The sequence below is a fragment of the Anguilla rostrata genome, chromosome 13, assembly GCF_018555375.3.
Source record: "Anguilla rostrata isolate EN2019 chromosome 13, ASM1855537v3, whole genome shotgun sequence".
Taxonomy (NCBI): domain Eukaryota; kingdom Metazoa; phylum Chordata; class Actinopteri; order Anguilliformes; family Anguillidae; genus Anguilla; species Anguilla rostrata.
In genome coordinates this window covers 22712279-22739841 of record NC_057945.1, presented here as the reverse complement: position 1 = coordinate 22739841, position 27563 = coordinate 22712279, and the positions used below count along the sequence as shown (strand labels likewise).

The 27563-nt window shown below is 38.8% G+C and overlaps 2 protein-coding genes across 4 annotated transcripts; both read right to left on the bottom strand.

Moving 5' to 3' along the window:
• Window positions 1-694: 694 nt before the first annotated feature.
• pdhb (pyruvate dehydrogenase E1 subunit beta) lies at window positions 695-6434 on the bottom strand. Its single transcript, XM_064305350.1, has 10 exons — window positions 6280-6434; window positions 6123-6182; window positions 5244-5351; window positions 4622-4684; window positions 4495-4530; window positions 3955-4240; window positions 3393-3503; window positions 2150-2241; window positions 1841-1982; window positions 695-1298 (listed from the first exon to the last, which is right to left on the bottom strand). The coding sequence occupies exons 1-10, from the start codon at window positions 6313-6315 to the stop codon at window positions 1153-1155; spliced, it is 1080 nt and encodes a 359-aa protein (XP_064161420.1). The 5' UTR covers window positions 6316-6434; the 3' UTR covers window positions 695-1152.
• Window positions 6435-7146: 712 nt separating this feature from the next.
• Window positions 7147-26365, bottom strand: pxk (PX domain containing serine/threonine kinase). Of its 3 annotated transcripts, XM_064305349.1 has the most exons (19): window positions 26017-26364; window positions 24297-24347; window positions 23744-23791; window positions 23292-23478; window positions 23033-23110; window positions 21529-21602; window positions 20597-20671; window positions 18439-18543; window positions 17899-18000; window positions 17032-17193; window positions 16603-16720; window positions 15658-15736; window positions 15491-15539; window positions 14983-15060; window positions 14701-14787; window positions 14315-14378; window positions 13332-13391; window positions 12802-12829; window positions 11037-11170 (listed from the first exon to the last, which is right to left on the bottom strand). In XM_064305349.1, the coding sequence occupies exons 1-18, from the start codon at window positions 26116-26118 to the stop codon at window positions 12813-12815; spliced, it is 1536 nt and encodes a 511-aa protein (XP_064161419.1). In that variant the 5' UTR covers window positions 26119-26364; the 3' UTR covers window positions 11037-11170; window positions 12802-12812. The 3 variants fall into 3 exon arrangements, with proteins under 3 accessions (XP_064161417.1, XP_064161419.1, XP_064161418.1); XM_064305347.1 differs by lacking the exon at window positions 12802-12829 and having other exon boundaries at window positions 7147-11170; window positions 26017-26365; XM_064305348.1 differs by lacking the exon at window positions 11037-11170 and having other exon boundaries at window positions 12312-12829.
• Window positions 26366-27563: the final 1198 nt, after the last annotated feature.

Here is a 27563-nt window from a genome sequence, read left to right as displayed (position 1 = left end):
AATCGATCCTACTCCTTTCAGAGATTTGTGTAATGGGTGCACCAAAGACTCATAATAAACTAATTGGCTTAATTGTGGCTGTGTGCTCAGTGTGAAGTAATCACTCCTTGCCGCTTTTTTTAGATTTACGATTGTGAAGAAACCATAAAATCAGTGGTAGTGTAGCCTATAGACAAATATATCATCGAGATGGGGTGGGGAAAAAGCTTTTTATATCTCCTTGGAAGCACTTCTTGGCCCCCTCAGCTCATTCGCATTTTTTGCTTTTGTAAACAGTTCATATATGAATTTCCCATAAACCTGCAAATATAACCCGATTAAAAGTGTAATGTGTTATTGGTCACAGGATCAGCCAAACATCTGTCCATGGTGTCAGTTTCCCATTGGACAGTTTTAAAACAATCAGTGGAAAAATGAAAATCTATGTAGTTTCTGTAAATAGCTTCATGGATTTCAGCACTAGCAGCAGAAATGACAAGAAATAAGTACAGGCGGTTTACTTTAACCCTATGAGGGCAACTGGAATTCCAGTGTTGGTGGGACAGAGGGGGCTCAGTATGTGGTTGCGTTCTCTAAAGCTGAGTACAACTGTGTGACATAGCCATCTTGAGACAAGATTCAATTTTAGGTGTCAACAAAATTTCATATCTTTTTTGGGAAAATGATTTAAATAAAATTAGACACATTTACACAGTGGAAGGACAGAAATAGGCCGTAAGTTTATTGAATGGTCATGGTCCCAGTGATCATCAATATTGAGACAATTTTTTTCATTGAGCCAAAATGCAATATATTATGATAACACTGGGGGGAAGGGGGAGGTGGGCTTAAGTTGATGTTTTCCTCCAAAATAAATTAATTTACTTCCACCAAACTGTACAATGTACAACTAACTGATTTGAGGACATCACTTATCAAAGCTCATATGGTCCAAAACATGGAAAAACCCAAAAGTAACAAAACAGGAAGAGATGGTAGTGTTAGGAGAAAGAAATAAAAATCTAACTCAGTGAAACTACCTGAATAAAAGTACCCCCTACAAAATAAAAAGGAACCATGCATATTGTATATATTATTTAATACATAGGGAAGAGAAGTGCCACAAGGGGAGAGGACGAGTAAATTTGGAACTCAGTAACTGAACAAGTCTCATTAGACATTCAGAGTCTTTTTCACTGAAAATATGATGTCCTTAACCTGAGGTATACTGTTGTCTTCCAAGATCTTTGCATAAGGCATAGGGATATCTGCACCAGTCACTCGGACAGCAGGAGCATCCAAATAGTTGAAAGCTGGACCTACAAAGAGAGAGGTGAGATGTTTCCAATAAACATGAAAGCATAGTATAGTGTAATCTGTTCCATGTATATTTTTTAATGAAATTCAACCTTCGTTAGGATTACACTTCACACACTTGAAACAGAACATTCCAAAAATCAGTACACAATGCAAGCTGTAGGGATACTTAGGTTCAAATAGCACTAGCAGAACTGTGCTGAATTTTCATGTGAATACTCTCATATGCATTGGTTGGACCCCAGAGGCAAAGGATCACCAACTCGTTATTCCAGTATAGTATATGCACACCCACACACACACACACACCCCCACACCCTGGATAATGATGAGCAAAGAAGACTATTTAAAAATAGACAGAATAAACATATTACATGCTAAAAGAAAATGGGAAATGACATTCCCAAATGCCAATACAATTTCTCAGAGAAAGTTATTTTTCTCAAGTCATTTATTTTCCCCCAAAGTGTGAATCATTGTGGATGGTGCTATATATGCATAACTCAACTAACGACCAGTCACCAGGAAGAAAACAACAATTTACCTTCCATGATCCTCGCACAGATCTCAGCTCCAACTCCAAACTGAGGCCATCCTCCCTCAACAGTTATCAGGTGGTTGGTTTTCATCACACTGGCCTCTACGGTCTCCACATCCAAAGGTCTAATGGTGCGCAGGTTTATTACCTGCACACATGGTCATCAAAATTGTAAATAAGAGCAAGAATTCATACGCGAATAAATATGTGAATATGTAGAAAAAAGTTATTGAATGACCACCCCCCACCCCCAAACGACCAACCCAAAATGCGAAAGGTTTTTTTCTCAAAAATGACAACAATGACAGCAGTTACCTCACATTCAATGCCCTCTTTTGCCAAGACAGCAGCTGCATCAAGACAGAAACTCACGTATCGAGAATGTGACACAAGTGTGATGTGAGTGCCTGTAAAAAGAGGGGAAGGACCCACATGACCTTCCAACTCAGATTAGCCATCGAAGGCAACCCCCCCCCACCCCACCCCACCCAAAAAAAAAGGTAACAGCATACAAGATGTGAGGTTTACATTTGATTTGCTTTCTCGTGTCTTTGGGTCCACTGGCATTAGCAATTTAATTTGGCCCATCACATTTAGTTGTTCCCAATTTTTGGTTTTTACGAAATCTGGAAGGGTAACCGTCTGAAACTGCACAGTCGAACATTTTTTCCTATAGATTTTATCTGACAATGGGGTAACCAACAAAACCCAAATAAACAGAAATAAATACAGCCAAACATCAACATTTGTAGATGCTCTGCTCCATATGCCTCAGTAAATACAGTATGTTACAACATTCAATGTCCAATTCCAAGGAGTGCAAAAGTAAGGCTGTCCATGGAACTTCTAACTTTTTTTATTTTTATTTTTTTTTAATAAAAAAAGCCCAAATTTTAAGCTCAACTTTGAAAGAAAGTTCACTATATGTATCAATGATCAACTGCATCATATGTCGATTTGACTAGTTTCCCATTAGCATTGTAGCAATAACATTTTTTGCACACCAAGTATAGTATTATTTAATGGAAAAAGGGTTAGCCATAGCCAATTTTACAATATCTCACTTCTTCATTCCATCATTCCAGGGAGGTGGTGCAAAGAGAATAAGTGATTTGATCTTTTAGGGCTTATTTGTAGTGTTTATTTCAAACAAATTATGTTTTTGAACATTGCTAATCATAAAATACTGAACAACTTCCATTTGGCTGGTATATTTCATTTTGTATAATATCTGGTGTTTATTCTAACTACAAATCCATCTTCTCAGGAAAGCACTGCACTTAGATCCCTTTGAACTACACAATAAAGAGTATTTACATTGAGATGGCACTGCACTACAAAACAAAGCAGCTGTCTGATGCACACGCATTTGTGTTTGTGTGTGTGTATTTTTTACAAATACTAAAATAAAAATACAAATGTGTGTGCATCAACAGTTGCTTTGCATTGTAGTGTAGTCACATTAACACTAGGTCATAGGTCTACAATTTAATTTAAATCTACAATTTCATTTATAACCCTTTTCACACATTTTTTTTATATCATCAACATCACCCACCTTGCCGTTCAACTTTAGCCTTTCCAATGGGTATAGTAAAGTCTTTAGACTGCGATTCCTCTGACATTTCAAATGAAACACCATACATGAGCTCATTCTCCAAAAACACCACTGGAGAGAAGAGCAGAACACAGTTTAAAAAACACAACAGAAAGGCCATGAAATGTATCCAGTGTTCCTGGTATGTGAAAGAAAATTTGAATAACCACTCATATTGCATACATAACGATCACTTAGATGGCAATCTATGTTATCCAGAGCAACGTACTGAAGTCATTTTTATGCGTTTCATATGCCTTTAAAACTTATCCTGCAATTGTTTGTAGTCATCAAGGTGCGGATAACACAGATATAATTTCAGATGTAACCTAATGTAATAAAGAGCTTAGCCATGAGTTGCACTGTCAGGGCTGCTGGGTGGCTCATCCTGTAAAAGCACCGTTCTAGTGTGTTGATTTGCTCTATAATCTGGTACTTAATCCAAATTGCAGAAGCCTCAATTTGACACACTGTTGAAAATCCCCAACGTAACATCTGTTCATTTCTGCATGCCATGGCTTACCAGGATTATCATCTCTGATGGCTGACTTCAGTAGTCCCCTAGCATCTTCAGCGTTCCAAGGACTCACCACCTTGAGTCCGGGACAGTGTGCGTACCATGCTGCGAAGCACTGCGAGTGCTGGGCAGCGACTCCAGCAGAGGCACCATTGGGCCCACGGAACACGATTGGGACAGACTGGAAGCCAGCAGACATGTAGTATGTCTTGGCCGCAGAGTTGATGACCTGGTCAATGGCTTGCATGGAAAAGTTAAATGTCATGAACTCACAAATGGGCCTCAGGCCAGCCTGAAAGTAAAAAAAGAAGAAAAGACTAATGAGAAATGCTTACTAATGGGCAGGAAAAAACTGTATTTTCTGTGTTTGAGCATTTCAGTTATTTCAGCCATAATCGGTATGACAATGTGACATTTTCCTTTTAGCAGAAAACAGCTGTCATTTTTGCTGTTTCTTAATTACAGTGGTGTGCGCACAGTCTGAACTTTCAGGTTTAAATCACTTTCAGATATTTGAAGAAATCTTTGGTTAAGATATTAACTTACCATTGCAGCACCTACAGCAATACCTGCAAATCCCATCTGTAAAACAAATGCAAGGCAATGTACAAAACAAATTCCAAAGAAATAATCAGGGTCAGTGTATAGTCCTTCAGGGAAATATTTTCCTCACCTCCGTTATAGGAGTGTCAATGATACGGCTGTCTCCATATTTCTTCCAGAGTCCTCTGCTGACCTGAAAAATCAGTCAGCACTGATTATGCCATTCACCAGTGCAAATGTATTATGCCAACAAGAACAAAAATATAAATCTTAAATACATACAAATTAAACCCATAACCACCACCCCCCCAAAAAAAACTATAAACATACCATAAACTGAATTTGTACAAAATGTAAGTGCTGATGGGTGGGGATAGGAGGCAAACCAAAATTCATTCTGAATAAGTGCATCTTCTTCGGTCTGCACCAGAAGATAGGCAATGATGCTGCTGTCCTGCCCATTGCTGTACATTTGTTCCACCACTGCTCGATATTTGTAGTGATCTACGGTACTACCATGGTAATACCAGACTGCCATAGTCCACACTGGCATGGTCAGTATGTCATCCATCATAGGTTTCTACCCTGGAGCCTTTGGGCATGGAGGACTGAGAGTCCTCAGCTAAAAACTGTAAGCAAAGTTCCACTGGGATGGAAGTTCTCTAATCCATAGCTACATTGAAACAAGCAATGTGTATTGGATTAACTACATTTAAAAAATATATATATATTTATATATGCATATATTACACCTTGTAGGCACCATCATATTGTGCCACCTCCTCTCCAAGAAGAAACACTCGTTCATCCCTTTCCAGCTCTTCGTCCATGGCTTGGTTCAGTGCATCTCGCACAGTCACCTGATTTTAGATATTAGAGAGAGACAGAAGGGTAGAAAGAAGGCAACATTCACACGTACCATTTTCACTTGAGATGCATGTGAAAAAATATCAACTGTATGATGATCATCATTATATTACATTTATTTAGCAGACGCTTTTATCAAAAGCGACGTACGAAAGTGCATTTCATGGTCACGGACAACTACAAAACACAGGTTCAATAAGATACGATACTCATTTCGTACAGCTATTTCTAGCCAAGAATACAGTCTAGTTCACACAGTGAGCACTATTCTGACCTAACTTTACCATTTACCATTTAGATCTTGCCACTGGTTTCTAGCTTGGCAATAAGATTTCACAGGAACAGTAATGTAACATAGATCTTGCGAGTTAACAAGCGAATACATTTAACGCCTGCTCGTAAATTACAAAAGAAGATCAAGAGTTTGGAATTGCTTAGCTAAGATTTTAAAAACATAAATCCAAACTGTCGATTTCCAAGTTATCCAACTAAATTCCTAGTCACTTATGTCACAAATCTTAGATCCCGAGCGACTTAGCTCAGTTACTGAAGCTAGCTAGCCTTAGCTATAATCACGGCAACCATAATTATTGAACTCTGCTAACGTTAGCTAGCCTAATTCCATATGACAGCCTCAAACAATAACTTGCGAATATACCGCACATAAAAGTGTCACGTCTTTTCGACTAACGATACTCGGTTTACGGCTGTAGGTCAAGTTCAGTTCAACAACCGCTATCGTTTAGTAAGGGAATACGCGTTACCTGCGCAGAGGCCGACGGTGTCTTGTGAAACTGTCTTCGCAAAACCACTGAAGCAACATTCTAGGTGCAAGAAAACAGAATGACATGAGTGTTCCAAATAATTTAGAATATCAGATACTCGCTTATGCCATTTTATATAAATACTAGCTTTACATACCCTGCTCGTCTGCACCAAACGCCTAAACGATGCCATATTTGACCTGTCCTTTATATTGTGAAAGGCGAGTTAGACTATCATAGGTCTTCTGACAATGAGGGCGAAGGATGCTAAGAAGGTGGACGGAAATTTCAACAGAGAACCAATCACGACTAGAGTCATTGCTGACCGAGGAACCGGAAGAATTCAGGAAACCTTTCATCACCATAGATATGTGTATATTACAGAGCGTTCCTTTGCATATAGGCTACTGTGGTGGGGTGTGTGTATGCAGCTGAGACAGTCTGAAGCTAAGTGTTCTCCAGTAAGGGTTAGCCCTTAACCCCTGAAGAAAGTTAGTCTCTTCAGAGCAGGAAATCTCAAATTGACGAGGAAGGGCCTTGGTTTAACTGGCAGGTAAACAACAATGTTAACAAAGGTTGCTATTAAAGGATGCTCTACATGCAATACTGTGAATTCGCCACACTATCATATGAAAAGTTTTTTTATTTATTTAAACAATGCAGGCAGTGCACTTTGTTTTTTTATGGTCCCATTTACCTGTGTCTGACTTAACCCAAACTAAATGTCCAAGTAAATTCCCCTTGAGAGGAAGTGCCCTCCAGCAACCAGTGCCATTTAATGACCAGGATGTTGACAATGATTTGTTTGATTTATTCTATTATTATTTGTTATGATTTGAATGATTTATTCTTGGAGTGTGTGTGTTTATTCTCTCAAAGTAGCCAATTTTTAAAAATGCCAGCAGTGTAAAAATGAAAACAGCCATTTTATGTATATGACAAACACCTTAAACCTGACATGAGTCAAACCAGGCGTAAAATTGATGAGAATAATACAAATTAATAAAAAAATTATTACACAGAATATTTATCATTATTTTAATAAAATAATCACAGATTTTGTTGCAAGTTACATGGATGTTTTTACATATATACATACAACAACAACCTCTGTAATAATAAGATTCTCATGGTTCTGTTTTTCTAATGGCAGTTAAAACTAATTCAGCCACAACATAAAAGGAAGGAACACATCACATGAAAATATTACAGAAATTGTATTTAGTATTGGTAACATTTAAACATCATTTATTCAGTTGGATAAAGGTTAAAATGAGATGCAAGCTATGAAAATATCTTGGTAAATCAACCCTTTCTTCATCACCAACAAAAACAATTTATACTCTTAAAAGAATTGTAAAAGTAGCACAAATGTATATATATATATATATATATATATATATATATATATAGCGCGAACAGCAAAATATAATTGTTTTGGATCAGAAAAGGTCTGAAATGTTCATGCTAAAGTGCAGAGATTTACCTTTAAAAATGTAAAAGACCTTTCTATACATGCCAGTTAATGGGTAATAAATGTTTGCAGCAGTCAGCAAACAATTTTGTTATTTCACAATTTTCTGTCAAAATTCAACAGTGCAAACATGAGATGAGTGGCAGTGATATGCAGAAATAAAAATCCAGGTTAATAAACTGCATATTACACCACAACTAAACATTATGTACAACAACATGTGCAGGTGGAAACTAATCATTAAGACAGCACAGCATATGTTCATTTTGGAAGTTCAACCGTCACTCTAAAAATACAGCGTTTAATGACAGAAGAGAATGCGTCTTTTACAATAAATAGAAATGAAATGAAGACTGGTTTCTTTATCTTAATTTTTCACCACATGGAGCCCAAGACACATACAAGCTAGCCAGTAGCTAGTAAAAGAGCAAGAAGTAACTGAAATAGTGGGTTACAGGATAAGCCAAAAACAAGAAAACACTTATAATTATTTTTCTTCTATTAAAAAATGGAAACCGTTTATGTAAACCCAACAGTGCTACTGCAGTCACTTGGTAATATGTCATATAAACATACTTCAAGACCACAAAAAAAATCTTAACTTTCAATAAATAGAAAGTGGCTGAAAACAAATCCTAGTATAATTTAAAATTCCATAAAGAAAAACATGTCTTAAATGTTGAGTTCAAAGAGAACATATCAATACGTATGCTTTGGAACTCAACAGTCAAGTCAGAAATCAAATCAGTTTTGTCTAGTTTGCTGCCAGTTTTTTTGATAACTGCATTAAAGCACTGACTGATGTACTCTACTTAGACACTGCTGTGTGAGAGTGAGATTTAGAGTATTTAAGCAACATAGATGAGCTTCTGAAACTATGAGATATTTGGTTCAAAGAGCAATCGTAACCCTTTACTCAAATCACACTAGGTTTCAAACAACTTGCTCATCAAAACAAAGTGATCACAGAAGGCAGAGATAAACTAAGCTTCCAAAGCTGAACTGTGCAAATGCCCTGATTTATAAAAATGATTGCAAAATGATTTTTGAAACCACAAAAGCACACATAACCTGCATTTCCCCCCCAGTATAACATAATCAAAAACCAGATAAGAAGATCCATCTGGTACCCACCGGGATCATTAAACAATATAAGATGATGGCACATTTCAGAAAACCAATATACAATTATCTAGACCTTTTTAAATCCTGTATGGGGGCCATAATGTTTGTTTTCAGCATTTTCCGCGGTGTGGTCATGGGAAAAAAAACTAATGAAGGAAATCAGCATCTAGTTACTTTTCACCGATTTTATGCAGAGTCCATATTCATAAAAAGCCTGTCTGCACACAGGTTCTCTGTGTTATGACCTGACACCGTATATTAGTTTTAGGGCTGGTCCTCCTCTCTCTAATGGCAAGATGGTGCTAGAGAGAAATGCATACTTGCCCTTTTTTGCTCTGCACAGTAATTACACAGAATTTTCTTTGTTTCTTAACTGCATTTTACCGAATGGTCTAAATAGGATCTTTACAGCCAACAATTACATTAAAGATGCTTTAGAAAAAATATCTTAGGCACTAAGGTAGATGTGGCACTGCAGCAAATAGATTCTCCAAAGAATCAAAATGCATTATTACTTTTTCTATTTGAAAATAAATTACACTTTTAAAGGCCAGCATATTCAACAGGCAATAATAGATACAGAGGAATAAAAATAAGGAGAGTATTTAGTTACAGTATATGTAGCAAGCAATCATTACTAGTCTTTGTAAGTGCCAATGACTTTGTGCTCGATTGTTCAGTACAAAAAACTTCACACACAAGCAGTATGTGTGGGTATTTTGGGTAAAATACTTCATTAAAGATGAATTACTGCTTACTGCTCGATAATGCAGACCTAGATGGCCATTTTAAGCATAGTTACTAGTATAAATGTCAAAATGTTTGCTCGTTGGACTACACAGAAATCAAATGTATGAAAACCAATGTGCGATGCTACGGTCAGAATCTCCTCTACCTCAAAATCTGAGACACTCATTAAATACTTCCATGAAATACCTGATGAGCTCAGGTGGGAACATGTGATGATGGGTTTACAGTGGCCTGGCTGGCTATTAATCAACAACGCCAGGTTTGTCCCATGTATTGTACATTAGCACACCTCTAACCTTATCCTGACGGGCTATTTTGAGGACTCGAGTCAGGCTGGCCTGCACTCGTTCCAGTCTCCCTCATCTCACTGCCAAAACCAGGCTGTTCAGATGTTCCTGTGTGTACTCTGATATTGTGGAATCAGGAATTTGGGGTTATTCTTTTTGTTCACTGTGGACCGTGGCACACACGGGCCACTCATAACTCAAGTGTGCAGCAAACGGGGATTCCAAAGTCTTTGTTTTCATGAATACTGGCACATCCCCAAACTGTGTGAAAATGAGGAGCTTGGTGTGGAGGCTCTCATTGAAAAAGCAGCCAGCATGTTGGGGCTGGAACTGTTAGGACTGGGCACTGGGCTAACAATGTACTGTGGAGCTAAACGTAGTCATACACAGCCAGGAAACCTCCTTCACTGTATTGCTGTGACTAACTATCGAACATCCCCCTTGGTTTCCTCAAACAAATAAGATTCAAAATGAATAAGTCACCACAATACAATTTACATGTCGTTTGTAGGCTACCAGCTTCATGGGAATTCTAAACAAGGCTTCCATTATTGCAAATAGCATGCACTCGTAAAGGAAAGAACAACACCCTCAAGTACAACACAAAATGTAAACCTGCGAGCATTTCTCTGTGGCACTGTATTAATAACTGGTCTTTCTGGAGCACTGTAAGAAGCTGACCTCTGATGTAGTAAGAAATAGATGTCCTAACAAAGTAGAAAATGCTAATAAATGAGCAGCTCTGAACCAAGATGACACAGGCCTGGTGCACTTAAATGTAGCCAGTGAGAACAATGCATGATTAGTCAGAGGGGAAACAACCAAAGCAGCACTCTTCAGCAAACCAAAACCAAAGGGACTGCACTAAAAAACACAAATAACAAAAATAAGGCATTAAAATAAAAGGGAGAAAAGCCATCACTGCGTAAACCCTACCCCAGGAGCAGTGTATAAATGTGCAGGGCAGCAATATAGTACAATGGTTAGGAAACAGAACTTGTAATTCAAGTAAAAGGTTTGGGACTTGCAACTCAGGCTGAAGGTTTGATTCCCAGCTGGGGTAGTGCTAGTTGAAGCCTTGAGCATGGTACTTAAGCAAAATTTTTTCAGTAAATATCCAGTTGTTTAAATGGACTGTGTGTGAAATGCAAGCCGTGTAAGTCGCTCTGGATGAGGGTATCTGCTTAATGTCATGTAATGTAATTCAATGTAACGTGTCCCTCACAAGTGGAGGATGCTGCGGTCGTTGGTCTCTGCCTTCTTAAGCTTCCCTTTGCTGAAGGATTGGATTGAACTGAGCAAAGCGCCTCGGCCCACGCCATTCACAGAGGGCAAGGGGGGTGACGGGGTCTGGGCCGGCTCACACGGTGGTGGTGGAGGGGGAGGCGGCGGAGGCGGCGGCGGCGGGTTCCCTGTTTTAATCAGAGTAAAGCCTTTAGTGTTAAGAAAAAAACATTCAAATTGTAACAGTGCACTTATTTCATATTGCCAATGGGGATGACAGATAAAACATCAAAGTTCAAAGTGTGATGAAGACACACATACGAAAAGTGACCACATTCAGCAAGTGGAGCAATAAGCCAGGTTTGTCACATATTATCAATCATTTAAATGCACTGACATGAGACAGACACTTAACAAATCTGCGAGGTTTGCAAACAAATTCATTTTTATGTTAAATGTTAGATGAAACCATGTCTTTTTCCTGGATTATCTAATTATACAGTTCAATAATTAAAAGTCACATGGTGTGAGCATATACCTCAGATAGTTTATCTGTGAAATCTGAGACAATTTTCTTGGTTTAGGTTTTCGATGTTTGCAAACCACCCAGTACAAAAACATTAATGGATCACAATCCACAATAATGTGAGCACCACTCCAAAACACACAATGTGAGAGCTACGCATGAGGTTTTCTAATTCAGAGGGAATCCATTCAGTGACAGAGTAAAATCTGCCAGTTATAATATGAAAGTTCTATTGCCATGGTAAAATGTCTGAGTGGACCACTTTGCAGATTGTGAGTGTTTAAAGGTGCAGTAATCCTTTTCAAAGCATGTTCTGAAAAACTGGTACTTTTTATTGATAAGAGATGAAGCAAAACTGAAATCACCCTTCCTTTGAAGAATTGACATAGATTAACAAACAGTATCTATTAAACGATCAACTGGTTTGTACATTAAGATCAAATGATGAGTGAACATCAATAGAGGGGTAAAAATTCAGTTACAACATTGCATTAAAGGCTTTCCTACCTCTTTGTCCTTATTGCTCAAGAGAATTCATTTGTCTAAAGTAAACACTTTAGACAAATGATACTTACTGTATCATTTTCCAGCATAAGGAAATAATTACACTTACATCTTCTCCTGTTCCTCATTTTATTAAATACAGACATTGTCTGTATCTGTAACATCAGGTATCCACATAAATCACAAAAATATGTCACCAGGTACTTTAAAAAAATGCTTTTGTTTTTGAAAAGTATTTTTTGACAGCTGACACCTTGTGAAGCAACATCCACAACAACCATGTTTTGGCCATTGATGGATTATTTTATTCATTTATTTTTTTAAAGGTCCAGGACACTGAAATCTGTGAATCCTTTGCTTATGTGTGGTATTTGCATGCAAAAATTGCACATTAATATTTTAAAATGATTCCTGTAAAAAAATTTTATATATATATATATATACTTTTAAAGTTGAAAAACTGAGATTGGCTTGCGGGTCTAACGCTTTCTTTGGTGTTGTCTGGCAGATTAATGTTACTGCACTGGACAATCAGCTCTAACAAAGTTGTCTTACGGTTTTTGTCTTCATGGACTAGTCTCTATGGTCTTAACGACTCAATACTTCCAGACATTATTCCATTTGCTTTCATCTCTTTTCAAAATCGTTTTGCAGAAAGGTACCAGCTGTGCCTTTCTCACAAACATGAGCGCGGTACGGCAGAAGCACTGAGGCAAAGAAGAGACTGCTGTTGAAAGAGGGTATTCTGCAGCTTTAACACTGGAAAGAATCTGTATTGGTTTACTTTACCCCACACACGTTCAAAATGGTGCATGCTCTACTTTGAAGACAGCATAGGAGGAAAAGAGAGGCACATCAATGTTAATTCTCATTTTTGTTTTGACAGAATCAGAACAGTTTCTACAAGTGAAAATGATCAATGCGTGATTTGTTAGGTGGAGATAAAGATGTCTGAGAGGGAACAAAGTATAAATCAATGACCCCAGCCCAGACTAATCATAATTAATTAATCAATCTAAACAACATTTTAAACTTTTACAGTTAAAAAAAGATCACTAGCCAGGCCCAGCACTGATGTACTATCTCTGAAAGGCTTTGATCCTAATCATAATTCTAAACCACTAAAGATCATAATGTGGTTTGATTTGAATGAGCGACAAACACAAAACATACCAAAACAAACAGGTATGAGGAGAGTGAGGCAGCTGGACCTCACACTGACACTTCACTTACATCTGAGGAGAACATCACCAAGCAGTGCTACAGTAACATGACAGAAGAATGCAGTGTAAAGGAGCCAGCATCCTGCTGGGACCTACCTGTGGTGGGAGGAGGGGTGGGGGAGGAGGGGGACGTTGGGGGGGAGCTGGCTCCTGAACCTGCAGAGGGGAACAGGGCTCTTTAGAACACACCACAACAAGAACCTTTTCCACTCAGACCTTATTAGTCCCTTTTCCTTCGTAGACCTTGTTCAATCAAAATCATAATTTTAACGGTTATACATAAAGAAACAAAAACAAATGCCACAAACTTAGTTCAGTTAAGATTATATGTTCTACTAAGTTTTCTTTTATCCCAAAAGCAATAATGGGAGGATTTGGTATTGGTCATATGGAGATCAGGTTTTCTTGTGTAAGTCACATTGCATTTCGAGTTTAACCGATCACTCATGCAACCATTTACTGTGCCAATCAAAAATTAACTTCCATTACAGAATAGACACGCCATGTCAAACCTGTAGCTCTCGTGTTTAGACATCACATACTTTAATTTAAAAGGAAACCGTACCATTTTCCTGTCTATGCATTTGAAAACAGTAAATAAGCGTCACCTCATTGCTAAGTGAACACTTTAAATGCAAGAAAGAAGGTGACTGCCCACAACACACACACAAAAAAAAATCTGGGAGTTCCAAGGGAAACTCACATCACCTTCATTTATGATGGATCTCTTGTACCCTTATGCCCCTTTCACATGACGTGATAAAGACTCCGTTTCCACACCATTCCTGCCACCTTTACTTCAGTGAGGAGGATGTTCACCCCCAACCCACACCCTAACCTTAATGCTGCCATCATACACAGGTATACAGGTTCTTCTGTTCCTTCACTTTCTGGCCTTCATTTTTAATCCTTCCTTGCTATACAGTCGTGGAACGTCCTCCATTTTCTCCCACTTTTGGAATGGCCAGTCATGCTCACGCTATGATGTTCATCACAACCTTCACGCTCAATACAGGAAGGCCAAACGCAAATTTGTGCTCTCCTCCACCCTCTCCCCAGACCCACAGGATATGACATACCAGAATTGTTGTTATATTTTGCAGAAAGGTCTTCTTCATTTTCGTAAGCTGACTGCCTGTTTTTCTAAGACACAAGAAAAGTTCCATGGTCAAAAAAGATGTCATCAATATATTCTGGCTCTATGCAATAGAGCTGCAGAAAACAAAAGCTACTAAACCCAAGAGTGCGTGCATGTGAAGAACAAATTTTTTTGTCCCAAACATTATGGAGCTCACTGTATATGTATATATCCAGGGAATGCACAGTTGATCCTGGTTTATTTATTGCAAGGACATACACGTGCACGCACACGCACACACACACACACTGTTTATAAATGAGCTGTGTTTGACTGTCGCCTGAGACAATGTATGTTTACTGAAAATGGTTGTTGGAGTATGTATACCTTTCTGGCCAGGATCTTCCTCCTCTTTTTTTCCTCTTCTGAGCCATGGTGAGACTGAGCTCGAGTCAGTCGCCTGTGCTGGTGGATCTGTGAGGGGGCGAGGACAGCATCATTAGTCCTCACAACAAAACAATATGGCTTGCAATTAGAGCCCAGAGACAGGTCACTGAAAAAGTTGCATCATTTGGCCACAACATACAAAGATGAACATTCTTATTAGATCATGTAAGACTAATAGGGGTACGAGGCAAAAGGTTTGCAGAAAATTTTTGGGGTACCAACCATTTTCTGCTCCTCTTGCAGCCGTTTCTCCAAGCACTCTTTGGCAGTTTTCAGGGCATCCTTTAATTTGGTGGTGATCTGCATTACAACCAGAAGAATGCAAGAATGTGTGAAGCTCTGTGCAAACAATACAACTGTAGATGCAACTGCCTTTACCTTCAAAATAACGAGAGCTGCCAGCTGATATGTTTATATTAATAGGTATGAGCCCATTATGGCATTAGGCATCTTAGCTTTCAGTTCAGTAAAAAGCTAAACGATTTGTACCAACAGGCACCTTTCTCTTGTACATTATTCTATATAATGCAATTTTATTGGACAGTTTTCCTCTTCATTCACTGCACAGCCAGGACATGTTCACAACACAAAGGCAAGTAAAAGTAAACCTGTGCCAGATGTTCATCAGCTATAGTTCACGTTTTAAGCAAAAATACTTAGCTTTGTAATGTCATAGTTTAAAATTAATTTTAATTAAAACACAAATAAATTAAATTAAATTCTGCCTTACCTTAAACTGTAGCTTCTCTGAGTTACACAACATCACATCGCTAAACAGTCTAAAAAGAAAGAGAGGGAAAAGGTTGAGGCAAGCACAACACAGGTTGGTCCACAGGCACACAATGTGCAGTGTAAGCGTTAGATATTAAGCTGTAAGACATTGTCATTGATACTCACGGTGTCTGCAAGAGTTGGGCAACGGTGGGCATCCCACCTTTACAAGCCTCAGTGGACAGGATAGACTGCAGCACCATCACTGAGATCCAAGCAGAACAAGGAGGTGTTAAAAAAAAAAAGAGTCACTAACTCATGGTGATCCACAACACCCCTTTGGCTGTGTGGGACCCAACCATTTTTATGTACATGTATATTTTTATATTACCCTTTTTAACCAGGTATTGTCAACTGAAAGCTCAATATTCTTTTTCTATTACAGCCTGGGGAATCAGTAAGGGGACGCAAGGGATTGTGCAGCCAAACAGATGTAGGCGTGATTAGTGCCTGGATGCAGAGAGCCAGTTTTTGTGGATCTTTTGTCAGGGGACTGAGGTGAACACCTCTACTCATTCAAAAAGTGCCATTAGATCTTTAATGACCACAGTGAGCCTGGGGCTCAGTTAAACATCGCATATGATGGGCGGCACCTTCTACATTACCGGTTCCCCATCTCCACACTGGTGCATTGGATTTCTATTTGGTCAAGAGGGAAGAGTGCCCTCTACTGGCTCACCCACACGTTTTCCAGTTCTAACTTGGTTCACCCAGGAGGTCTCCCATCCCACACCCACACCCACACCTGCTTAGCTTCAGTCAGTTAACATGAGAAGGGTAAAAGGCAGCATGCCTGTTGGTATGTATATATATCACAACATAGAAATATAAATTTCTGACTTCTGATTAAATGAATGGACCACATTTTGCAGAACCAAAACCATAATCATTTGGCTACCAGTTGACAGTACACTGCCAGAATTCTGACTCTTCCAATAATAAAATCAAACGCACCGTTGTGTGACTGTGCAATTTATGAGTGACAGAGATGTATGTATGTATACTACTGAGAATGACGTGATTGATTTCATGTATACAGTCAGTACTCAAACTGAACGGTTCAGCACTGACCCACAGATGGGGACGGAGCAGGAGGGTACTGATCAACTGGCACCGAATCCGGAGGTCTCCCATACGCCATTTCATACAGCAGGTGTCCGAAGGAATACACATCGATGCTCTCTGTGGTCTGGAATGATGAAAATCTCAAAAATGAACATGCTTCACAGGAGAGGTCCCATAATTTTGGTTAAAAACATCACAGCAAACAATTACAGTAGTCACTGATAAACATGGTAATGTAAATCTCTTTTGTGATATACTATGCGCGTGTGTGTACATATACATGATAAGTTAATCTTTCCCTGTGTGAGCAACTATAGAGATTATACAACTTGCACTTTTTCCAAATTACCTTCAACAATCGCAAGCAACTATTTTAATAGTAATGAGATTGTGTCCTCGTATTTCACCGCACCTACAGAGCTTACAGTTACTTACATTGATTTTCCTGAACTGTGCTACATAGGGTCTGTAGTAGGACGGCAGCCCAAGCAGAGAGTTTTCTATGTCCAGCAGTCTGCACGTGTCATCCTCCAGCACGACGTTGGACGCGTGGAGGTGTCCGTACGGGAATCCTTTATCATGCAGAAATTTTAGGATCTGATCAAGGGGGAGGAGGGGGGAAATAACAATTTAATTCAATTCAAATTCATTTCTGTCGTGATTCTCACATATTGTAACAAAGATGCATTATAGGAAATAGCAAAACATACAGAAGAAGCAGCCAAGATCACAGCAAACAAACACCCAACTTTGTAGTGAGACCTCAACGTGATGAACTAAGTCTTACGTTCCACTACATTAAACATTGGATTATGTGCTAACCTGTGAGTAAAGCAGCATACAATTATTTTGGAAAAAATATAGCAATGTTTATTTTTTACTTTAAAAACCTTTTAATCTTGTGATCCGCACTAATTCAAGTAGTAGCATGTCTTTATTATCCTACATCAAACGGTAAAAAACCCAAAACGATTAGTCAAGACAATAGTCACATCCCTACTTTCAACACAACAAGCAACACACTGTTCTTCAGATAAGGCAGTGTCTATCGGAGAGCAATCTCTCGCCAGGGACAACTGACAACCGGCCTATTACTGGTCTGCAGCTAGGGGGCACCCATGCAGCAAAAATCTTAGGAGCCCTGTGTACTAAATCAGCCAACACAGATCTAGTAACTGCAGAACAAGTGGGTAAGATTTCACGCATAGATGAAACCCACTACTTTGTGTAAGAGAGTGCCATAACTGAGTCAGACTGAAGTGAAACGCAGGGATAGAGAAGGGCATGTGCCCTCTGTGGTACCTCCAAGATCTGCCTCCCGTAAGTTCTGATCTGCTGGAGCTCCAGGCCTTGGATCTTCTTGGGGTTGCAATACTTTTTCAAGAAAGGTTCTTTTGGTTTCACCTTCAACACAAGGCAAGGAGACCGCATTTCATTCAGAAATTCCAAAACTTCATACACCCCTGTATCTGCAGTCTACATCTGGGTACAATTGTACAGTGCAAATAAGGCGATGTCCCATAATTGTTTTGTGAGAAACTGTAAAAGGATTTTATTTTCGAAGCTTGTTTGTTTGCTTCACTCTAATCCAGAGGCACAATGTGCAGATTTGATTATGTAAGTGACCGTGTACACAGTGGGCAGGAGTAGGGCTTCTGCTTTGAATAAGCCCTGGTGGGGAAGGCAATTCAGGAGATTTAATTACAACCCAAAGCCAAAACATGTTTTTCCAAGGAAAAAACGACACTGGCAAAACAAATGTACAGCAGAGATGTGATACTGTAACAATCCCACATACAGTACGTGAACGGTGTTGTACCTTATACATGTGCCAGTCATTACCTTGCATATGTGATCTCTAAGAGTCCCTTTTTCATTGTATGTTCGGATCACTAGTGCAGACGACTCGCTGGTAGTGGCAAAGGTGACTGGGAAAATGTAAGAGTTCTAGAGAAAAAGAACAGATGAATAAGTTCACTTGGTTCACTGAACAAATTCAGGACTGATGGACTGACACAAGACCTCAACAGAGCTGTATAAAAGAGATGAATGTATAAATCAGCATTCCTGCTTCAGATTCATGACTAAACATACTGTAGCATAAGAGAACATCATTACACAAGTAGAAGCACCACTCTCTCACTTAAGCAGGGACCTTTCTTAGAAAGCATCCTGAGTTTAATTAATTTACTGCCTTTAAAACTCCGGATTTAAGCCAGAAAAAAACAACCTGCTGACAGAAGAGGGAAAAGGCCGAAGCTGAAGATGAATTATCTCTTTGTGTGCCAAGCTTGTTCTTGCATTTCGTATCTCAGTGGTAATCGAGTCATGAGGTTTTTCCTCTCTCTTTTTTTCCATGCTGTTCATGCTGAGATCTTTTAGCCTGAGCATCATGGGATACAGCGCAGTTGTGGCATGGGCACGGCAGTTAAATCCAAAAGATTCTGACATCTAATATCTATAGTCGATGTGCCTGCATAGTTTATATTAGACCAGTAGTTTATTAACTAAATGATCTTGAACGCCTCAGGGGTAATATATCAATTAGCATGTTTAAAACACTAACACATGGAAATACAAAAGCTGTGCAGGCTAATGTAAAAAGGCCCTCTTCTGCCTTCACTCATGTTAGATGTGAGTTAGCATCTGTGGTCTATCTGAGCGTGGAATGCATCAGATCAGCTGATCTAGTGAAGGGGAGGGGGTATCGTGGGAAAAAACAGATGAGAGACCGCTTTGGAACTTTAGAAGTGAATCTGAGACACAATGTTAAACACCATCAGAAAAATGCTAAATTCATTATGTCCTCCCCCCAATTTGGATTTTTGGCAGTAACAATTACAAGACCACATATGCTCCCACAGAGGAAAAATCACAATTTCTACTCTCTGTTGAAGCATAGCAACATAGGTGGGATGGGGGAGGGGGCAAGTGGGGAGAGGGAAGGGGGAAGAGTAGTTCTAAGATTCCATTCAGCAATTTGCCTCCTGCTTTACATCACGGGCACATCTGCTTGCAGTGATCCAGTGGGGCTGGATACCTGGATTCCTTCCTTCAATGGCAGTTTACACTCCAAAGCCATTTTTATACTGAATGTTTCTGTATCGTGCCTTAATTGGCGCTGTACATTGCTTTGATTAAGGATGTGTGCCAAATTAAAATATATAGTAAGTATACGGTGAGTTAAGCTGCAACGTATGCCACAGAACATTTCTACAAATTCTGATTTTCACAGAGAAAGACAATCGGCACTTATTCATCTATATTACTGATCATAGCTCCTCTTCACTGCTCTATTGTGTCCTTCATAAATATTTTTTTAGTAGCTAACTGAAAATATGAAAAGCAACATCTAATAATTTATTTTTTAAGCCATTTTCAATGTCAAATAGCCTATATGTTAGAGTTAACCGTTCAGTTATTTTAATTAAGGTTTCTTTCACTGAGCCACTAAATTAGCTTCCCAACGTGTACATGCTATACTCACATTTTTGAGCATATTGTTTCTTGAAAGAATGGCCACAGTATATCAAGAGCGAGTTTGAAAAAAGAATACGATTTTCTTGCATTCCCACCAAGTTACCACGTTATCACTATAATTTCCCCTCTTCTGTGTATGCTCAGTGGTCTCTTATGATCCTGCATCTCAAGGGCCACACCCTTAAATTTAAGGGACATTTAAGGGAAAACTTAAGGGGAAATTTCACTTAAGGTGTTTTATGCAACCGGGCACAGATTTCCAGAGCTTTTTTGAAAAACCTGCACAATTGCTGCTCACTAACACCTAACCTATGCATAGCGTGCAAAATCATTCAACAACCCAGTCAGCTTCCTGTAGGTCTCCTCTATTAAACAACGGCATTGCACATGAAAACCGACAAATAATTGGCAAATAATTCCGTGCTCCTTAGAATTGTGATTGCTTTCTCCGATCCTCTGAAAGAGTGTCACAATGAGTTCGCAAACGCAACCCTATAATCCAGGAGTCACGCACACTTACTGATACTGTGGGGAGGAGCTTCATCGCAGACTGTAGGTCTTTGTCTGACAGGAACTTATCAGGACCCAGGTCAACCTGCACAGCAAAAGAAACACTGATCAACACAGAATGGAAACAATAAAAACGCCACAACTCTGCAGCATTCCCTCCCACTCCTTAGTCAAAACACCATATTATAACAATACATTACATTACAGGCATTTGGCACATTCTCTCATTCAGAGCGATTTACAACAAGAATACAAGAGCATAAATCGGAGTTAAGAGCTACAGTAACCCTAGAGGTGGGAGGTGAACGCTCATGTGACCACACATATGACAACCTACGATAGACTAAACTAGTTCAGCCTATTAGAGAAAATACAAGAGGATTATACAATAGTAAGATGTACAACTTAGCAAAATAACAAGAACGTAATTTAAAAAATGAAATAACAATGTAACAACAAAATAGAAATGTAAATTAAACACAGCCCCAGCAGTGAAATCTTCGGCAGAAGAAGTGCTGGGGGGGGCGTGTTTGACTTGAAGAGGTGAATTATGTCTTTATCTAGAAAATCTAAATCAAAGTGAGTTTGCTGTGCACCACAAAACTGAAGGCAAAAAACCAATACATTTTTATTTTGACTAGAAGGAAAATTTGCCTTTAAAGTGAAACTGCGACCTTGTGCTTTTCTAATGAATTACACAAGGACACGAGTAAGTCTAATGCTAAATATACCATAAATAATATTGTATAAGGTGCAGTTTTTTATGTATATTTTTCACACAAATAATTAAAACAGAGGTATGATCCATACACCGGTGCATCTTTACTGTGTTTTTACGGTAGCAGTTACAAAAGCAAGAGTCTAAAATTCCTTAAAAGATGACCGCAGTTCCAGATTATAGGCATCAACTAAACATTAAGGCAAATATGCGCCACAACCTACCCAGCTTAAGACTTGGCGCTCCTTGGGCTGATCTTTGTTTTTGATTAGAAAGTATTTCTTTCGTAATCTCCACCCTGTAATATGAAAAATAACAGTGAGCAGCCTTCAATGCAAAAACTATTTTTGAAGCACTATATTCGCCACTGTAAAAGTGCACTCCACCAGAAATGTCCATAAAATTTGACTTCATGCTATAAACAGACAATCAAACACTGTGATAGTAGGTGGGCTGTATAAAGCCATATACTGACAGTTTATGCAATCACTCTTTTTAAACAATTAAGTATTTAATTTTAAACATGTTCTGCCCCTTTATTCTATGTAGTACGGTAAAAACAGACGCAAGTAAGTTTCGTTTTACCAGAAGACAACAGACACATCAGCTTAATCTCAGCCAAAAAAGTAAGCATGATCATTAATCCTAAGCATATAGCCACAATTTCAGTTTCTATTTTTTGGAAAGTTGAGTGGAAAAAAAGGATTGCGTCTCTCTTTATTTTATTTTTTTGAATCGCTGATTGCTAATGTAACACAACAAGGCTCATTGCCATGTTTTCGTTAGCAGTAAGCATACTGTGTATGCAAATATTTTATTTGATGGAGCCATTTCATGGTCCACTTATTAGTTGTAAGTTAATAGCATTTTCATCATTGTAGTACTCAAGTAAATATGGTTCTTTTAAGCATCACTGACACTAGTTTTCATTATGCTAAAATAAATGGCACTGGAAATTAACTGAAACCCCCCGCCCAAGAGAGCAGTCGAGTGGGAAGGACATTATTTCTTTCTTTTTTTTTTTTTTTTTAACCACACGCTGCCAGGTGCTGCCTGGTGAAAACCAACTGCTATAGACTCTCTCCTAGTGTTTTAGATGAAGCCACCTTAGTTTAACCTCTTTATTGGGCACAACATGAACTTGCCTTTCACTTCCTTTTTTAACCGCAGCAGAATATTTTGTTAAATACTTTACAGTCAAATAAGTTTGCCTATTTAAAAGCACGCATGTCACGCATGACAGTTAAATTAGAATTCAGCGCAGTACAATACAGACCAAATTTGGTTTCACCTTAGTGAAATGTTTGGACTCTGTATTGACACATTTACATGATCTACAACATCATGTGAAGAAAGAGTAACAGCAATGTAATTTCTGGATGAAATTTGAAACAATTGTCAGAGAAAGAGAACAAGCTTTTTGGGCTCAGACTGAACATTAAATTGCCTAAAGCAAGGTTTTTACATAAGCTTGATTTCCAAGTTATTACAACAAATGAAGAACTTTCCAATATGAAAGTGTATTACAGCTTAAGTTAGGGGACAATACATAATATTATGTGGCTATGGTTAAATTACCCTTTAGGTAACTTATGTTCTGACCTTTTTCACTCATAGTCTTCCTATTCAAACAGCTGAGATCCATAGTGAGAGATCTCTTTTGAAGAAAAGTTTAGATAACTTGCGCTTCAGGACAAACCACGTCAGTTTAAGGCTCAGTTTACACACCAATATCCTTCAGTGGCTCCACCACTTCCCACTTGGGGTCAGACCTGAAGAACATGGAAACTTGCTGCAGGGCAATTTCTAAAGAAGAGAAGACAGGCGGACTGTGAGAATCCAAGGTATGAACCACAAACAAAGTAACAAACCACAAAAAAGGAACATGTGGCAAATTCCACCTCATCCTGTAAAACCCAACCATTATCACAACCTAAAGTTTTTGCCCTCACACACAGATCTTGTTGGTTTGTGCTCATCCACACACCTGTGTAGTTAGAGGAGTAGTTATTGGTATCCAGGAACTTCTTGACAAGCTCAGAGCTGGAGAGAATGTGGTGCGTCGTGATGAAGTTCAGATAGGTTTGCAGGCCCTTCTGCCTCTCTGCAATGAACTCTCTGTCCATGTTTCCAATCAGCTTTTTGGGCGGAAGGGGCATATTGAGGCCAGAGATCTGCAGAGGCAGAACACGCTGAGGATTTAAGGTATGTTGCCATGTGGTTCAGAGCTTTGTTTATCACAGGGATTGGGAACCACATTCTTTGAGGGCCATTACATACCATTTCATTGGTGTATACAGCTAAATGGCTAATTGCTGGCTACTTGCTACCCAAACAGACCGGTTTCAGCATTGAGTGGTTATAAATTAAATCTATGATGTATCTTAAAGAAGCTAATGAAATCACAGAAAGAAATTTTACTGAAAACGGCACACTCACCAGTAAACTATTGTTCAGCATGTCAAAGTCACTGTATCTTCTTATGACCTAAAATAATGGCAAATAATACATGTCAAGCACTGTCGTATTGATAAAGAACATGAAAATCATTTTTAAAATTGATAAAACTATTCCGAGACATCAAATATGATCAGGTGACAGGTGCCCAAATAGGTGTTAAGGGTCTAGTCTAGTAATTAGAAATTTGCAGGGTCAGTACCCACATGGTAGGTTGTATCCTTGAGCAAAGCATTTAAACTGAATGACTTCAGCAACTATTCACCTCTACCAATAGACAATGTGTAATGTGTCATTTGTGTAATTTGATCCGTACCAGTGCGTCTGTAGTGCACAGCCAAGTTAATGCTAACTCAAGTAGCAATAATAACTGTACTGCATAACCAGAAAGGTGCAAAGGCCAAATGGACAAGAACACATGAGCCACTGAATATGCTGGTCTATCCTTCCAGCTCCAGTGGAAGGCTAACATTGTGACCTATTTTTATTTAAGCCTAAACTGTTTGTATTTGCCCAACAAAACACATTTATTTACCTGCCAACTGTTCTCAGGAGAAACACCCCTCTGAACTCGAATAATGTATTCCTGTTGGGAAAAAAGTAGAGATTAAAATATATGTCTTTAGTTATATTTAGTGGTTTTCATTTTTCTCTTAACTTCAATCTGCCTTTCACTGTGTGCTATTTGCATTGTCTCATCCAACGTGTTTTGTATCATGTTATTTTCTGGGATGACAACGTGACCAGACTGAGCAGATCACTATCTTGGTATGGTCATAAAATCTGTGAAAATTCAACAACCAAGTGACTTGCTAGTCCTGTGATCTGTAATTAACGGGAGCAGCAGCCTCTAATTCTTTCTGCCCTGCAACAGGTCCAAAGGTCCATCTTAATTTGAATCCGTTTACCCTGTGGCACTACTATGTATCGTAGTTTTTACACAGGAAAAGTCTTGGACAAGTTGTTAAGCAACAGTACTGAATTAATATGCTTTAATATTGCTTTAAGCTACATGTTAAAGCAATGAAAATGCAAGGCAAAGACTGTCTAGTTCAATGTTTGTAACAACGATTTTTTAAAGTTTACCTAATGTGGTTGTTCAACATTTTGCACGGAAATTCAAGTGCACATAGGCATATGGGAAACATAATTCATGTAATGAAGTAAATTTTGGGGGAAGAGCAATATAATTCACAGACCAGGAAGTTATTTAAATACATAATGCAAAAAATCCCAAGAGATGAGACATATTTCTAACTGAAATTCTTTATGGATAACATGAGATACAGGACAGACAGCTAAATAATGCATTTGTGTATATGCTACTGCGTATTGTTATACTACATTGCTATTGGCTAACAGTTAGATATTCTTACAGACTTAGACCAGTATCCAATCAACATTTTACCTTGGCATTAACGAACAAGTAACACGAGAAAATGTTGATTTTAGTATTATACTTGAACTTGTTAGACTAGCTATCGATTACTATCATTAGCTAACTTTTTAACGTGAACTTTAGGTGTTTCGGTCAGCAATATCGGAGCCCTGGTGGTCATTAAAAAAACTGTAGAATCAAGAAGCATCTAGTCATTGCCGTTTTGACCGATGTCAAAATATATTGGAACAACTCGGACGGGAAGGACGGGATTCATCCAAATAATCTAGTAGAAGCCAGCGAGTGGTAGCTAGTGCCGAGTCAAGTGCTAGCTGCGATGGCATGAATTTATCAATGCAGCTAGCTAGCTGCCTAACCAGTAGTAAACTGGCTAACGAACTAACCATAGCTAGACTAGAAATACATTTATGCCTGGGCAGTTGGCGTATTTTTAGCCGGATCGTTAACAGCTAGCTACATTACATTTTCTAGCTAAAGTAACGTTCGATTGTTACGTTCATGAAGATGGGGCTTGTTGAACTATTCAGCCACAATGTATGGAATTGGAACTCGCTAGCTAACTGTTTTCTAGCTATCTAACTTAGTCTATATCGCATGTGTTGTCGATAACGTTACATTCAAATAGATTAACCTAACGATACCAGGCATAGCTACAGCACAGCAAGAAAGCTAACCAACGAGGTTTCTACGGTTATTCGAAATATATAAATACCCACTGAACTACCAAGCTACTGTTGTTAGCCGAGTTCATGTAAAATGGAAAGCACTAACAGTAACGTTATAGTCAGAGGCCCTCCACCAAAACCTCTGAATCCCCGTGATCTACTCACGCCCGGTTGCCGATTCGATTGCTTACTGTGTGGGAGTGAAGGTTCTGACTCGCTTCGATTACAGCTGTCAGCGCCACGGTGTCGTCCAGCAGGATCTTTCCCGCAGACGGCTTCTCCATGAACGCCATTCCGGCGTTCACGTTGGGAAACGATGATTAACAACAGTCTTACCGACTAACGCCGGTGTTGTGAAATATCCTGTATTACTACAGAAACATCCAGTGACGGAATGAGCTTTGTGATCTGACTTGTCAGTGGGTGAACGGGCGGATGAGCTAGTATAGTTTCCTGTGCTGCCCTTGTGTCGTGGTAGCTAGCTATCCAGCTACAGCTCACTCCTGCTAGAACAAGTGCCTGTCAGTCTGTTTTGAGGTAGGTGTGTGTTACGCGTTTCCTTGACCACGGGCGGAAACACGTAACCAGCCTAAAAGTTAAATGAGGTACTGTATCCCATTCTATGATCCCATTCTATTAAAATTGCTTGATTGCAATGTCAGATAGCTTAACCCACTGTCGCCAAGTTATGTACTTATACTATAAGTTATAGTAAAAGAACATCGTCCAATAAATCAGATATACAGTTAAGCCCAAAATTATTCATACCCATGCCAAATTTTGAGTTATAGTGAATTTTTATTTGACGAATAGGTTTCTTTTGGCTGGAAATGACATAAGAAGGTGACAAAATACGGTAAGACATTGTGTTAGAGATAAAGAGAAACTTATTTTTGTTTTTTTATTTTTTATTTTATTTTATTTTACATTTTGACAAAATATTCTATGTCCAAAAATATGCTCATGTCGAAACAGACTGAATTAAAGACTGAAAACCTTTGAAACACGAGCGAAGTGACAGAAAGAAAATGTCTCGAATGAGAACCCCACATCACATGATATTTAACAGATGTCTTCAATGACATTCAATGTCCCTCAGGTGACGAGACAGACAACTACACTTGTGTGTGGCACATCAACTAAGGATAAATGTGGTGTTTAGTCATTCTTGGCATTTTGCAAGGAATAGCTGCCCGGACTCGCCCTCTTGTAGACGTGAATGTGAAGCTAATGTTGCAGTGCAGTGCTTCCCTGCCACAGTGACAAGGTGAAACTACGTTATTAAGGGCTTTAAACGCAATACAATCAATTCAAACGTTCAGTTCTAAGATTAACTGCTAACCAATGCAGTGACTAAAGTGCTGGAGAAATATTTTCTCTATTTTGATATGGATAAGAATTTGTGCACAGCATTCTGTACGTTACAACTATTCTGTTAGTGAGTACAAAGAACAAAACATTGCTCAAACCACCGTCAAAACAGGCTTTAAAACCTGTCACGTTGACTTTGTAGCCTATTTCAATTCCAGTAGGCTAAATGACTGAAAATGCTGTATGCCAGACATGCGAATGCAGTATAGACTGATGTATCAATTATTCGAAATGTGCAAACTATACGTGCCTATTCGGCACACACAAAAATAAACTAACTTTATTTCCAGTTTCCTGTCTCAGAGCGTCAGTGGCCCGAATGTATGTGGCCGTGCGGTCTGAGAATCAGCCCGCAGTTGGTCTCTAT

Excerpts from the sequence above, each read along its gene's own strand:
- pdhb (XM_064305350.1), bottom strand. The coding sequence starts at position 6,315 with ATGGCATCGTTTAGGCGTTTGGTGCAGACGAGCAGG. Across the intron at positions 4,531-4,621 it reads TTGACACTCCTATAACGGAG|ATGGGATTTGCAGGTATTGC; the intron begins GTGAGGAAAATA and ends TTTGTTTTACAG. Across the intron at positions 1,299-1,840 it reads CTGTGCGAGGATCATGGAAG|GTCCAGCTTTCAACTATTTG; the intron begins GTAAATTGTTGT and ends CTCTCTTTGTAG.
- pxk (XM_064305347.1), bottom strand. The coding sequence starts at position 26,118 with ATGGCGTTCATGGAGAAGCCGTCTGCGGGAAAGATCCTGCTGGACGAC. Across the intron at positions 18,544-20,596 it reads AGCTCCTCCCCACAGTATCA|AACTCTTACATTTTCCCAGT; the intron begins GTAAGTGTGCGT and ends CTTTTTCTCTAG. Across the intron at positions 14,379-14,700 it reads GGAAGATCCTGGCCAGAAAG|AAAAACAGGCAGTCAGCTTA; the intron begins GTATACATACTC and ends CTTGTGTCTTAG.